At 40.8% G+C, this 14,954-nt stretch overlaps 1 protein-coding gene across 2 annotated transcripts; it reads right to left on the reverse strand.

Annotated features, from left to right (window-relative positions):
* Positions 1-1,725: 1,725 nt before the first annotated feature.
* Positions 1,726-11,047, reverse strand: zbtb11 (zinc finger and BTB domain containing 11). Of its 2 annotated transcripts, none has more exons than XM_058403560.1 (10): positions 10,520-11,047; positions 9,352-9,569; positions 8,925-9,156; positions 7,793-8,727; positions 7,262-7,558; positions 6,219-6,615; positions 5,894-6,011; positions 5,611-5,769; positions 3,378-3,553; positions 1,726-2,581 (listed from the first exon to the last, which is right to left on the reverse strand). In XM_058403560.1, exons 1-10 carry the CDS (start codon positions 10,824-10,826, stop codon positions 2,055-2,057), a joined length of 3,366 nt encoding a protein of 1,121 aa, XP_058259543.1. In that variant the 5' UTR covers positions 10,827-11,047; the 3' UTR covers positions 1,726-2,054. The 2 variants fall into 2 exon arrangements, with proteins under 2 accessions (XP_058259543.1, XP_058259542.1); XM_058403559.1 differs by having other exon boundaries at positions 7,793-8,808.
* Between the last annotated feature and the right edge of the window lie 3,907 nt (positions 11,048-14,954).

The following is a 14,954-nucleotide window of genomic DNA, read 5'->3' on the forward strand; positions in this document are numbered from 1 at the left end:
TGAAAAAGATCAGAAATATAGAGGCCATACCACAGGATGCAAAGCACAATCAGCTGTAAGATTCAGAATTAAAGAAATGAGCCATGAAAAGCCTGAAACCCAAAATTAACCTTTTCCAAAGTGATGGAAAAACCAATGTGTGGAGAAAGAAAGGCTACAAAACAAGATCACTGCTCAAGCATGGTGGAGGTAGTGTCATGGCTTGGGCTAGTTTAACACACCAACACTATTAGGAACACTTTACCAATATTAGGTCAAAACCGCCTTGAGTCTTCGTGGCATGGGTTCCACAAACCGTTGGAGACGTTCCTTTGAGATTGTGGTCCATGTTGACTTGACTGCGTCACATAATTCCTGCAGATTTTTCAGCAGTACTTTCATACTGTAAATCTCCCGTTTTACCACATCAGATCTGGTGACTGGGAAGGCCACTGAAAAGCCGCTTTTCTGCTCACCACAGTTGTACAGAGTGGTTACTGGAGTTATTGTAGCCTTTCTCTCAGCTCAAACCAGTCTTGCCATCTCTCGTCAACAAGACGTTACTGGCTGCTCACTGGATGTTTCTTCTTTATTGCACCCAAGTATACTCAAATTTTGCATGAAATTCCCAGGAGATCTGCAGCTACTGAAATACTAAAACGAGTCAGTACATTTTTTTTTTCTCCATTTTGATGCTTGATGTGAACATAACCTGAAGCTGTGTGTCTGAATGCACTGCACTGCTGCTGATTAGAGAACAGCCTGAATGAATAGGTGCCCAGGGATTTCTAATCAAATGCTCTGATAGTGTAACTCTAAATGTCAATAAATTAAAGTTGATATTCTGATCTATAGTCTCATTCATGTCAAGCCCAAGTGTCTTTAGTGTATAGCAAAAAAACAGAACCCACCTTGTCATTACAATAGAATGAAGTGTAGTGGATGAATCTGATTTAAAAACAACAATGAATGTATGTAGAAATTATCTGTAAAGACTTGATGGGATTTCACAAAACACAGACACACAATATCAACAAAGAGGACCTTTAAATCACTTTCACTCTCGACAATCTGAAGTTCATATTCGCAAAACGGCTCCAAACCACAGCTCGGTGTTAAATATTTCCATAATTACTCATTTATAGTTCATTTAAATCTGATTTTAACAGCAGTGATGTAATGGTGGTGGAGAGTGGTTGCTGGCTATTTGGCATGTTTAATTACTTTACACATTTTCCCCTAGTCCTGAAAAAACAAATCCTTACTTTTAAATCTTCTCGCAAAACTCTAAAACATTTGTATTAGAACACATTGTGAATCTATTTATTTTCTGCATTTTTGTATGTGTGATATCCAGACCTCTAAATGTCTAGGTCCTTGGCTATTTTCCTGTGATTGAGGAGAAAGTGAGTAGAAGGCTGGCAGAATTTTTTAAACAAGTCAATAATAATTTTATCCGTTTATGGGACATTTCTCTCCAAAATGAAACGCAGATTCAAATGATAAATAAATGAACGAATGCATAAATATTTGAACAAAATGAAATCTCTTAAACCACAAGTACAGATGTAAAATATGCATATATTTCCCCCTATTATTTTTGTATTTTACTACTATTAGTAATATGAGCCAGCCAGCTGCCCATGGGGTGTGAGGTAAATGTCAACCCAAGAACCATACACCCTTAGTGCACAGAATTTTTTTGTGTTTGTTTACAGTTTTTGTAGATAAGAGCTCCAATTCCTGTTAACTGTTTAACCCACTTTATTGTAAATTATGAGCATTTCATCCAGACTGCATTTTTTTCTACATATGTACAGTATACAAATCACTTAGACATGCTCGCACATACACACTGCTGGGTAAAGCATCACACACATGCACTCCAACTCAGCAGGAACTTCAAAAGTTCCTCATGATAGATTGTACAACAAAATAAATGTGTAATTTTACTGAACCTATCTGTGCCAGGTACACTTTTCTTTTTTTTATTATATGAGTCACAATTTAGACACAACCCAGCAGTAATTTTTTTTCTTTTTAAGGCTGTGTGTGTGTGTGTGTGTGTCTTTCGGTCACTCCACCTCTGCTACATGAGCCACCTCCACCTCCATGGTCTGAATGATATCTGAGGCCTCCTCCTCCTCCGCCTTCGTGCCAGCCTGCTGTGCCAGGACGTAATTCACCACCTGCATGATGCTCTGGTCTGAGAGCGTTGTAACAGCGCCCTCGTTAATGGACTGCATGGCTTCCACCGTCTCTTCTGTGATGAGCACAGTTTCAATCTCCTCTGTAGTGGAGGGTGCCTCTGCTGGGCGCAGCTCAGGGGGCAGCTCAGGGCTCAGGAAACTGACAGCGTGCTCCACCTGGGTGCCTTGATTATGAAACTGTAGCGTGTCCTTCTCCAGCATGATCTTACCTGGCAACTGATCGCCATGGTACTTAGAGATGTGCTTTCTCAACGTGCGGGCATCGATGTGGGCCTCCTGGCAGAGTGGACACACATAGGGGCGCTCACCTGTGTGTGTGCGCACATGGCGCTTCAGTGAGCGGGCGTCGGCCCATGCCACACCACACGTCAGACACTCGAATGGTTTTACACCTATAGGGAGAGAGAGGGAGGACAGGATCGTTACTCTATTGTTATTTTTTTTAAAAAAAGGCCTCAAGGAACAAGAGAGGAAAAGTTGTGTTCCATCAAAAAAAAAAAAAAACCCTGTAAACATCATACAGCAGTTTAGTACACTTTAATCTCAGTGCAAAATTTAACAACCTGCAGGTGTGCTCAAGATGATGGATCCCTTTCAATATACTGAATTTATTCAATGCAACAATGTTAAATAAATAGTATAAATAAATAAAAGATTGAAATATCTGCACAGAAATCCTTTTTTGTAGATATAGTAAAATAAACGTCCAGTATTTAAAAGACCCTATGTGTTACAAGACTCATGTGCCACCTAGTGGAAAACCTTTGAATTGGACTTTTCCCCCCCAATATGCAGTTTCTCAAACACATTTTATTGATCTTTTTATTCTTCTTTTATTTAATTATTATTAAATCTTTTGAGGAGATTTTGAGTGTGCGAGACTAGTTAAAGTAAAATGTTCACTCATGCTGCACTTTTTGCATACTGAACATGTGACAAGCAAATGTTATTACATCACAAATCCTCAGACTATTCTGTTAGCAAGTGCAGGCCATGAAACACCAGGGGGAGAGGAACAAGTAGAACTGGTGCATTTCCATTAATCAGATTCACAATATCATAAAATGCATACGATCACTTCTCCATTGCAGTGAAAGTCAAAGCGCTTCTGTTCATTTTCCAGTTCTTTTTGCATAAATGGTACATCAAGCAAACTGCTGTTTTGTTTACGTGTCTGCATGAGTTCACCTTGATGGTTGTTCATGTGGCGGCGATACTCTCTGAGCTGGGTGAATTTCCTGCCGCAGTGTTCGCACTCCCTTTCCAGGTTCTGCTTCACTCTGCCCTTCTTTCCATGGGTGGCCTTCTTCACATGCCTCCTGAACAGAGCCTTCTCAAAGAACTCCTTCCCACACACATTACACCTAATGAAGAACACAAAGACTCATCAACACCTAGTATAGGAATCAAGAGTTTAAAGATTTTAGATTAACTATGGAGTCTGTGGCTGGTGGTGTTTTTCTTCTTACATATCCCCTTTTTCAAATGCAATCTCAAATTTATTTCACATATTAAAACATTTTCAGTGTAGTAACAGTATGCATGATCCATCTCAACAACACACTCCAGAGCTGTGATAGGGAGGATGGGTCACATATAAACCTCCACTTTATTAGGAACACCTGTAAATCTGCTTAGTAAAACTCAGATCAATAGTTTCTGAAATCTGGCACTTATCACGCCATCTTTAAAATCACTGGGAATATTTCCCATTTTGATGTATAGCCTTAACTGAAGCTCTTACATTATCTCTTGTATTTGTGTGCTTTTATGCCCTGTGCATGTATGTGAGAATATATAAAGCCATGTTTACATTAGAAGCTAGAGCTGCAGAGTTTTTAAAAATTGTATGCAAAATATTACAATATAGAACTGTGATAATATTAAAAATAAATATAATATAGAACAGTGTTTGTTTTTGAAAAAACTTTAACATTGTATATAATATACATTCAGACTCTGGGCTACTGAGGACCTCAGTAGAAATAAGCTCAATATTTTATCGTGTATATTTACGGTCACCGCACTGTGTTTAATGGTTAAATTAAACTTAATTTTTATTTTTATTTTAATGATTACTGGGAACGGGCAGCACGGTGGCTTAGTGGTTAGCACTGTTGCCTCACAGCAAGAAGGTCCTGGGTTTAAATCCCAGATTCGAACAGGCAGGGGCCTTCCTGTGTGGAGTTTGGATGTTCTCCCTGTGCCTGCGTGGGTTTACTCCGGGTACTCCGGTTTTCTCCCACAGCCCAAAAACATGTACATTAGGTTGACTGGTAATTCTAAATTGCCTGTAGGAGTGAGTGTGTGTGGTTGTCTGTCTATATGTGATGTACTGGCGACCTGTCCAGGGTGTACCCCTGCCTTTCGCCCAATGTGTGCTGGGATAGGCTCCAGCAGATCCCTGTGACCCTAATTAGGAATAAAGCAGGTATAGAAAATGGATGGATTACTGGGAACCTAAACAAACTTAGGCATGTTTCCATCAGAGCCAATTTGGTAGGGTGTATTTCCAAGAACATTTTTAGTTTAAGTACAGGATAATGCTCTTCTGCGTTACACGATCTTGTCAAACTGAACACTGAAAATCATCAACACGTCCACCCATACCTTATGTTTATTGAAATTACTAAAGATTGCTGTATATCAGAGGCAGCATGGTAAGAGAACATTTGTGATTATTTCCTTTTTATACACATAGCGAGTTAAAAGCATCAAAGAAGTGCATTGTGTGGCTTTTAGTGGTGTGTCATGCACATAGCTCATTTATTTATCTACATTAATGCTAACAATTTGTTTTGTAGTTTGTCATAATTTTGTTATATTAAATAATAGGTGTGTCCTAATTCACATACCTATGCACAATTCTAAACAATTTTGTATTACAAATAGTGTGAAATGTATAGAAAAGGGGCAGGACTACCGGATGATGGATGAGAAAACATTATCAAGATGGCTGACAACACACAACATCTAACAAATGTTTAATAAATTGGCCCGCATTGTGTGATCTTTATTTTTCAAAATATTAGAGTCACCATATTCTGCTAAAACTAGTGATGTCACATTATGTACATTTGACATCATTTACCATCGACTGGGAATTGGCTCATACTTCCCATCAGTTTCAAAAATATTAGTGCTCCATTTGAGACGATGAAACTACTTTCATACACTGGATTGTAGAAGACAGAATGTAAAGCGTGTAGTACGTCACCCAAATGGTTCTGATCCCCGCAGTGCAGTGAAGATAAAAAACTAAGCAAAACTATCACTCATTCCATGTGCCTTACAAAATTAATTAACCTTTACGTACAAGTGTGTTCAGCGAGCCTGTAATCTTGTGTTCCTGGCAGGTTAAATAATCTAGTGGCTGCTTCATGTCTCAGAGGAGGCATGTTACAATGATTTCTACTCTTACCTGTAGGGTTCAGCAATGGTATGCGATTTAACGTGCGAATACCAGTCCTTCTTCCAGCTGTAGCTTTTCCCACACACCTGGCACTGGAAGGGTTTTACACCCAAGTGTTTATTCATGTGCTGCTGCAAGTCCTTCGCCTCGTAGAAGCTCTTATCACAGCTGTAGGGTGGAGACAAATCACAGACACCACACAAATCTTTCTGCTGGTCTTTTAACATTTCCAATTCTGTATTTTCATTTGCAAATCTGAGAGAGAAGCGATAGGTGTGTAATAGAAACTCACTGGGAACATTGGAAAGAACGGGTTTCTGGTTTTGGTTGATGTTTTTTCATGTGTTTGCTCAGTCCTGACGCCCGGTGAAATGACGCACCGCATGTCGGGCAAAAATATTTGGATTCACCTTTTTTTTTTTTTTTTTAATAAAAAAGACAGATTATCAGTTTACTGACATTGGTCAACAAACAATTTAACATATCACTGCTATTTATAAACAGACATTAACTGATTTCTAATAAAACCATAGGTACACGTTTCATTGTCTAATATGTTTAAATATTCCGAAATCTATATTGAAATGCAGTTCTCAGCATTTGTGCACTAGGCTTGCCTGTATGAACGCTGATGTGCTCATTCAGGCTCCTCTTGCTGACGAAGGACTTATCACACATGGTGCAGTAGAAGCGCTTGGCAGAGTCGTGCAGAGCTCGGTGCATCTTCAGGTTATGTTTGGTGGCAAAGCTCTTCCCACAGACCCTGCACGAGTGTGGCCGCACGCCTGTGTGGTTCAGCATGTGGATGCGCAAAGAGTACAGCTTGGGCAAGGTCTTGCCACAAATGTCACACACAAACTCACGCTTGGTGCGACTTTTCGCCTGACCCTCGAACCCATCCGAGAGCTCATCAGCAGCTCCTCGAGCCAAAGGTGCTCTCTGGCTCTTCTGATGCTTATGACGAGCCAAGTGGGCACGAAGAGAGACGGCGTACTGAAACTCTTTATTACACAGCTGGGAAGAGATCACAGTTCATTAATATTGCTAGATTTAGACACATTATGTATTGCAAAGTCGGTGTATAAGGGGAACAGCAGTGACTTCCTCATTTTATATTACAAGTCAAATAAATACTAGTTGTTTTTTTTTTTAATATGTAATAAGATGAGCAGAACAATCTGTATTTTATACTACCCCATATAGATGCAAGTCCTTGCTAATAAAATATACAATCTAAGTTATGCTTGAATTTTCATGTTAATAAGCTCTGCAGCAGTTTATCTCTGGGTGGATCTGAGGGAGATGTGGATCTCCATGCTCATATGAAGTGCTCTGTTGATTTTTTTTTTTTTTAATATGAATTCAATAGCTGCTTTATAAACATGAGGATATGTTTATTCAGGTATATTGGCTTTTGCTAATCAGCAGTAATGAGCTTTTAGCACTGATGAGAGATGGCATCAGTCTAGAGAAAGCTTAATTAAACGCCCACAAAAAACCTCTCGTTATTTCACCAGTGTAGATAGGAAAAAACACAATTATCTGTTTGTACTGCGATCCAAAAAACCAACGTGTACCGCAAACAATTTCCCCTACCGCTAATATATGTATAAGGCACTATGTATACTATGTAAGGTGTTATAACTGAGCATATACGTACAGTGCACTTGAAGCTGCGCGACTTCTCGTGTTTGAGCATGTGCATGATCAGGGTGTAGCGTCTCTGAAACACCATGCCACACTCGCTGCAGGTGTGTTCTCCATCCACTGCACCCTCTGCTTTTTCTTGTGCTGTCCCTTCTTCTATGGACATCACCTCAGGTCCAACTGCCTCCTCTCCCTCGGGCAGTGTTTTTGTCCCATCAGAGGCAGACTGAGGCTCAGTTTCAGAAGAGTCAGCTGATGATCTCTTTAGTGACTGGGACACACGGCCTCGCTTCACCAGTTTCTGAGGTGTCTGAGGACAAAATAAAACCCAAATTTAACACCTAGTTTTTGTATGTTTTGTACATATATGCATACCTTTTACCTATACCTCTTGACTTTTTTTTTCCACAAACAGATGACTGTTTAATCTATTAATATTGTATATTCTAATTTACAATGCATTACTTCACATAGAAAAGAACACGCATTTATACTTAGGCACTTCATACTTATATATCGCCATAGGTTTAGCCTGTACTCATACCTTCCCAGTGTTTGCCACCTCCTCCTCTGTCTCAAGTCCCATATGCAGACGCACATATCCTCCTTCCCTCATTGACCGCTTCCTCAGGAACCTCTTATTAGGGTCAGCAGTCTCTTGTTCCTCTTTCTTCTCGTCCTCCCCTCCCGTTGCAGGACTCTCTGCAACCTCAGCCACTACTGGTTCCTGTTCTGGTGGGGGCTGCTTTGCCTTTGGGGGCCTCCCTGGCCTCCTTTTCGGAGGTACAGGGGTTGGTTGTTCTGCAGTCACCAGTGGCTGGGGTAGAGTCTCTAAAGCTTGGACCAGTGGTTCCTCCTGAAGAGCTGGTGCCGATGCAGTTAGATGAACCTTTTCAGTAGAAGCTATCTTGCCTGGTTCTACACTAATTATGTAGGCACCAGGTCCCACGCTCCCTGTTACCGGTGTTTCCACTACCTGCGGCTCATCCACTGTCCAGCACGCCTGAACCACAGCCAGAGATTCACTTGAGCCTGCTTGTCCAGAGTGAGTGACCACAGTCATGGTTTCACCTGCTTCTGACTGTCCATTATGGGCCACAATAGAGAGAGATTTGGGCAAGCCAGCCTGGCCACTGTGCGTGACCACGGTCATTGTCTCCCCATCCACTGTCGCCCCAGCAAGCAAAGCCAGAGATTCTGCCGTTCCGTCTTCACCTGTGATAACGGTTATGGAGTGTTCAGCTTCAGACTGTCCAGAGTGAGCCACCACTGCCTGGCCATCACTCTCCATGGCCACCACATAAGCTCCAGAGTCAGAAGGAGCAACTGGCTGAGTAGGTAGAGTTTCCCTGGCTATCACTGTGTGCACGTCTCCTTGCTGATAGACCATTAGCTTCTGCTCCTCCACTTTTTTGTGTACCGACTCGCAAATCTGCAGCACTTCACTCATGTGCAGGTGCCGTGCAAGCATGGCCACCTCTGCCATAATACAGAAATTGAATGTCAGCTCTGAGGTGTAGGCAAACTCCAGCAAAGGCAGGAAGCTTGCCTTGCTAAAGCCTGGCAGATAGAGACACAACAAAGCACATGCAAACATTGAGTTATATTCTTGTGCTAATCCAAGTGTTTTATATTTAATACATAACAACAGAAGTGGTTATATCAGACGCAATTACCAGAGAGGTCCACGACGGCTTCATGGCTGGCCACAGCACCCTTCTCAACAAAGAGCTCATAGAAGTAATCACTACAAGAAGCCAAGACAGATTTGTGTGCCCGATACTCTTCCGACTCAATGAGCAAGGTAATGTCACAGAATTGGTTATTTAAACGCTGCTGATTCAGCTTATCCAGCATGGTCTGGCCATGTTTGGGCAGGAACTGCTTCACAATACCCTTACTATCCACCTACAAGAAAAAGAAAACACGCAGCAATGTTTTAACAATCTTACATGCCCATCTGTCTCTCTGCAGGGCAGAAAAAAATTCAGCATTAGAAATAACTGAAAACTTTTTCACACCACCGTCACTGATTATTCATAAAAGCACGGCCCATCATGTTTTATTCCCAACGTCTCAACTCAACACAAGCTATGTACTCACAAAAACAAGTTCATGTTTGTCAACATTGGCGCCCTTTGACTTCATCTGAATGGCGTCATGCAGTTCCTCGAGATCCTCTTCCTCTTCTTCATCATCGTCCTCCTTTCGTTTACCTGGACCACGGGAAACTGATGCATCCTCAGTATTGCCTTTCCCACGCTCTGACTTCTGCTGGCACCCACAGTCTCTGATGCAATCTTTTACCTGCTTTAGGATTCCTAGAACATGAAAATCAATAGTATAGACGTTTCAGAAACTCTGTCCTTTCTACCAGCACTTACTAGCAAGATGTCAAGATGTCTACCAGTTTGACCAGCTCAGACTCATCTACTAAAATGTGATAAGCATGATTAAAGGATAGACTCAGAGAACAGAAATGTACACACTTTTTAAAGAGCCAGGAAAGGGAAGAGACCCTTCAAATTTTGTGCTGCAACTAAATGTAAATGTAACGTGATGTATATAAATGACCCACATTATTTAAACCATTATTTAAATATATAGTCAGATTGTTCATTCGGCTTCCTGGGTGTCAATTCATTCCTTTTCCCCTCTCAGAATTAACGCACAACATCAGAAAGCAGTGAATGTGTGATTATTCTGTTTGGCATGTTCTCCCCATGCTTGGTGGGTTTCCTCCCACGGACCAAAGACATGCTTCTAGGCTGATTGGAGTCTCTAAATTGCCCATAGTGTGTGATTGCGTAAGTGAATGAGTGTGTGTGTGTGTGTGTGCCCTGCAATGGGTTGGCACTCCATCCAGGGTGTATCCTGCCTTGATGCCTGATGACGCCTGAGATGAGGCACAGGCTCCCCGTGATAAGCGGTACAGACAATGAAATGAAATGAAAATTATTCTGTTTGCCAAGATGAAAATGAGTATCAGGTATCTGTAATTGGTTACATCATACGTGTAAATAGTGTAACATCTGTGCTCCAAAGCGTGTTGGAAATATGCTTGATGTCAACTGATTAGATCTCAGCCAGGCACTGCTGAAATCCCACTGGCTCTGTCCCAAACGACACCCATTTGGAAATATAGTGCACTGCAATAAAGTCTAGGGTGAAACCATTAGTTCACACCCTAAGACTGCTATATAGTGGAACTGTATACAGAAAGAGAGAGACCAACATGGAGATGGTGTGCTCGAGCTCTGCTTGATGTTACCTCTCCACCAGTATTTTTGTGAAAGGTTCTCCCAGGTGAGATGCTGATTGAAATGCTCCCCTCTGGAGATGTGCGTCTCGTAGATTAGTTCCTTCCGCCTCTCGGCCTGCAGCACCACTTCCAGCTCGGTGAAGCCTTCCTGGCCCCGGTGCCGCCGCTGGTAGTACAGCACTCCGTCCCGAACAACGTAGCAAGCGGCTGCCTTCCGGATTTTCCTCTTGACGTTGCCGTGAGTGCCGGGGGCGTAGGGCTCGCGCTCGTCCGTTAAATAGCGCTGGATGGCTAAGTAGCTCTCCTCGCTCGACATAACACACGACTGGCGGCACTCACACACGACATAAATAAACCCTCATAAAGCTCAGGAAAAAAGCGCGCGCCTCTCCTCCTAAAATTCACAAGCGAGTTTTCTTAACCTATTACTATGTCCAAGGGAAATTTAGAGAGCGATATTTTTAAATATTTTCCAAGTGGGAACTGCTGTTCGTGACCGTGTTGGGGCGGACTTGCAACGAACAGACAAAATGGCTGCTGCACAACCGGATGTTGCGTGTAAAATGGCGAAAGACGGAAAAGACTTGTGTGGAAGTCGTTTATACACAAGATGGCGCTGTTAGTTTAAAAAAAAACACAGTTCTCTAATACGTTTACATTTACACTATATTGTCAAAAGTTTTGGGACGTCTGCCTTTACATGCGCATGAATTTTAACATGGCATCCCATTCTTCATCTGTAGGGTTTAATATGGAGTTAGCCTTCCCTTTGCAGCTATAACAGCTTCAACTCTTCTAGGAAGGCTTTCCGTAAGGTTTAGGAGAGTGTTTATGGGAATTTTTGACCATTCCACTAGAAGGTCAGGCTTGTGTGTCTCACTGATGTTGGACGAGAAGGTCTGGCTCACAGTCTCCGCTCTAATTCATCAAAGATGTTCTACTGGGTTGAGGTCAGGACTCTGTGAAGATCCTTCACACCAAACTCACTCATCCATGCTTTGTGCACTGGTGTGCAGTCATGTTGGAACAGGAAGGGGTCATCCCCAAACTGTTCCCACAAAGTTGGAAGCATGGAGTTGTCCAAAATGTCTTTGTATGCTGAAGCATAAAGAGTTCCTTTCACTGGAAACCCCTGAAAAACAACCCACGCTTTGCATTGCAGTTGGTGATGTAAGGCTTGGATGCTGCTACTCAGCCAATGAAAACCCGTTCCATGAAGCTCTCTACGCACTGTTCATGAGCTAATCTGAAGGCCACATTAATTTTAGAGGTCTGTAGCTATTGACTCTGCAGAAAGTTGGTGACTTCTATGCACTGTGCGCCTCAGCATGCACTGACCCCGCTCTTTCAGTTTACGTGGGCTACCACTTCATGACTGAGTTGCTGTTGTTCCCAATTGATTCCACTTTGTTATAACACCAGTAGCAGTTGACCGTTGAATATTTAGTAGTGAGGAACCCATTCTTTCACAAATGTTTGTAGAAGCACTCTGCATACCTAGGTGCTTGACTTTATACACCTGTGGCCATGGAAGTGATTGGAACACCTGAATTCAATGATTTGGAAGGGTGTCCCAAAACGTTTGGCAATATAGTGTATATAATCATATACACATTATTGTTTTTACACTGACATATAAAGATCTAAACCAATAAATAAATATTTCATAAACTATATGGCCAACTATATGGCAGTGATAGTATCATGATCAGTGGTGGGCATCTGATCAGGATACCCATATGTTCTGGCATTAATATAGAGTTTGACCCCCTTTCCTGCTGTAGCAGCCTCCCTCTTCTAGGATAGCTTTTAACTAGATTTTGGAACGTGGCTGTGGCGATTTTTACTCATTCTGCCTTAAGAGCATTAATAAGGTCAGGCACTGGAGGAGGCCTGGGGTGCAGTCAGCTTTGCAAATTCACAAAGGTGTTCAGTGGAGCTGAGGTCAGGGCTCTTTGCAATTCAAAGCAAACTTGGCAAACTATGTTCATGGTCGATGCTTTGCACAGAGGGGCACTGGAATACTGGAACAGGTTTGGGCCTCTTAGTTTCAGTGAAGGAAAATCAAAAAGCTACAACATACAAATATACTGTAGACAATCATGTGCCAACTTTGTGGCAAATGTTTGCAGAAGGCCCACATATAAGGGCTCACACCCAGATGTTTTTATACATTTTGCCATGTAGTGTATGTTGAGTTTTTTTTTTTTCTCATTAATCAAAAAAATATTAGTAATTCACGACTGGCTGTTTACTGACATTTGAAGATACATGGGCTTTTTAGAAGGCCTAATAGAGCAGATGAAACTCAGGAACTTGGCACATGGAGGTAATATGTAATATCTAATTAATATTTAATCTATATAACCAATAATGGTGCATTTTATTTACTGTTGGTCTGTTTGTGTGTGAATGTATGACCAGCTCTCTTCAGACTGCACTACAGCAAATACATTCATCTATACCTATTAAATATACACTGAAAACAAAGTCAATATATCATTATTTATTTAGAGGGTGATGTATGACCAGGTGCTTTAGTAAAAAGGTATAGGCTTTGTTTAGACTCCTAGTCTAAAGATTACGTTGATTTTAACTTATCAAATTTCAAACAACATGTACTGTGTATTTCAAAACATATTTAAGAAAAACAATAACTTATAAATTTGCAAAAATGTTCAATTTTGGGCAGGTTTGGAATGAGGATTTTATATTAGTTTGATATTTATATTAGTGAAGAACTAAAAAAAACATCACTACAAAGTATTTCGTAAACGTTATACCGTATGTTAGATGTGGTTTATGATGTTATGTATTCTGTGTGTCACTGTGTGTATGGAAAAGCGAAATATAAAGGCCTTCTGCTTCAGTGGTGCTATTAAGGGCTCCTAATGAATAATTCAGTTTAAAAATATATATATAACATCTGTGTGAGATTTAGCATTAATTATGTTCTTACATTAAAAAAAAATTATGTTCTCTAGAAATACCATCGTATTAAATCATTATATTATTTAGTGCCCATGTTATAAAATGTAAATGTAAAATGTAAATGTTTTTCAATAAAAAAAAATTGTACTGTAGGTATTATATTAAACTACTGTAGCTATACAGTAAAAGATAGATGTGTGAGAGAATATGATGAAATAAATGTTGCATCTTGACAGAGAGAACTCTGCAGACCGTCGCCAGGCAACCAAATGACTCATCATCCGTCTCTTTTTAGCCGCATCAGTTTGTCCATGCTCTTTATGAATGTCCTTATCTATCCTATCCAGCTTTAATTCCAACATGTTGTGTTCCAGTACCATACCTGAATTTTCTTTACTGCCTAGTGTGTGTGTGTGTGTGTGTGTGTGTGTAAGGGGAGGGGGATAGCATATCCATGTGCTAAAATGCATTATTGATGCAAAGAATAATGTGAAACAATGTTAACTGAATGGCTGTCTGTTTTATTATGTGTATAAAAATTTATTTTGTCTAGACTGAGCCAGACGCTAATTATCTCTTATGTCATTGGTGGAACACACAGACGAACACTGATACTAGTAATGTTTTAAAACACACACACACACACACTCACAGATGTAGCATCACACCATAAAGCCACGCAGATTCCATTATATTCAAACTGCTGACAGTATCTCGGTGAAGAAGAGAAGGAAGACTACAAAGAGGGCAATCAAATCTGCAGCACCTCTGAAAAACGTTGCTAGGCAACCAGACTGACCTGTCACCTGCTCCTGTAATGATGTGTGAGCGGTATTAGTTTGTCCATGCTCCGTGTGTCTGCCCTTATCATGCCTACTATACATTCCTTCCACTGGAAGAAACCATTTTTTTTTCCATGTACATGTCAGCCTGAGTGCTGATAAATCAGCACTCTATAAACAACTAAAATAAAAATATGTAGGACTACACCGAACCATACGCACAGTCACACACGTATAGTACATACTGTATACACACATATCCCCAAACGTTTATGAGGACACTGACATGTACGTGCACAAGCAGACACATGTACAAGAAATGTGATCGAATGCATCGCCTTTGCTCCTGTCTTTAAGACAATGAGTTTATATTCCATTAGATGAATCGGTAATGGAGCGGACAAAAATAGACAAGAAGATGCCAAGCTTATGTGTCACTGCTAAATGTCTTTCCATCACAGGAAAGTGCTGCACTTCTAGACCTCTGTTATATAATTAGTTCTGCAGTTTATGACATACTGTATGCGAATCAAAGCGCAAATTGATTGTAGTTTCAGACACATCTAAAATCTTTATTAGTATATTATTTTATGAGTGTAAATCTGAATGAAAGCCCTTTTTGTAGTGTTTATTGCAAGTAGGTGACACATTATTTTTCTACATGATCTCTGTTTCATTCAGTGCAAGTGTTAACAGGTTTCCTTCAGAAAAAAATGATTCAATTCTATTTT

This window comes from Hemibagrus wyckioides, linkage group LG11 (genome assembly GCF_019097595.1).
Source record: "Hemibagrus wyckioides isolate EC202008001 linkage group LG11, SWU_Hwy_1.0, whole genome shotgun sequence".
NCBI lineage: Eukaryota > Metazoa > Chordata > Actinopteri > Siluriformes > Bagridae > Hemibagrus > Hemibagrus wyckioides.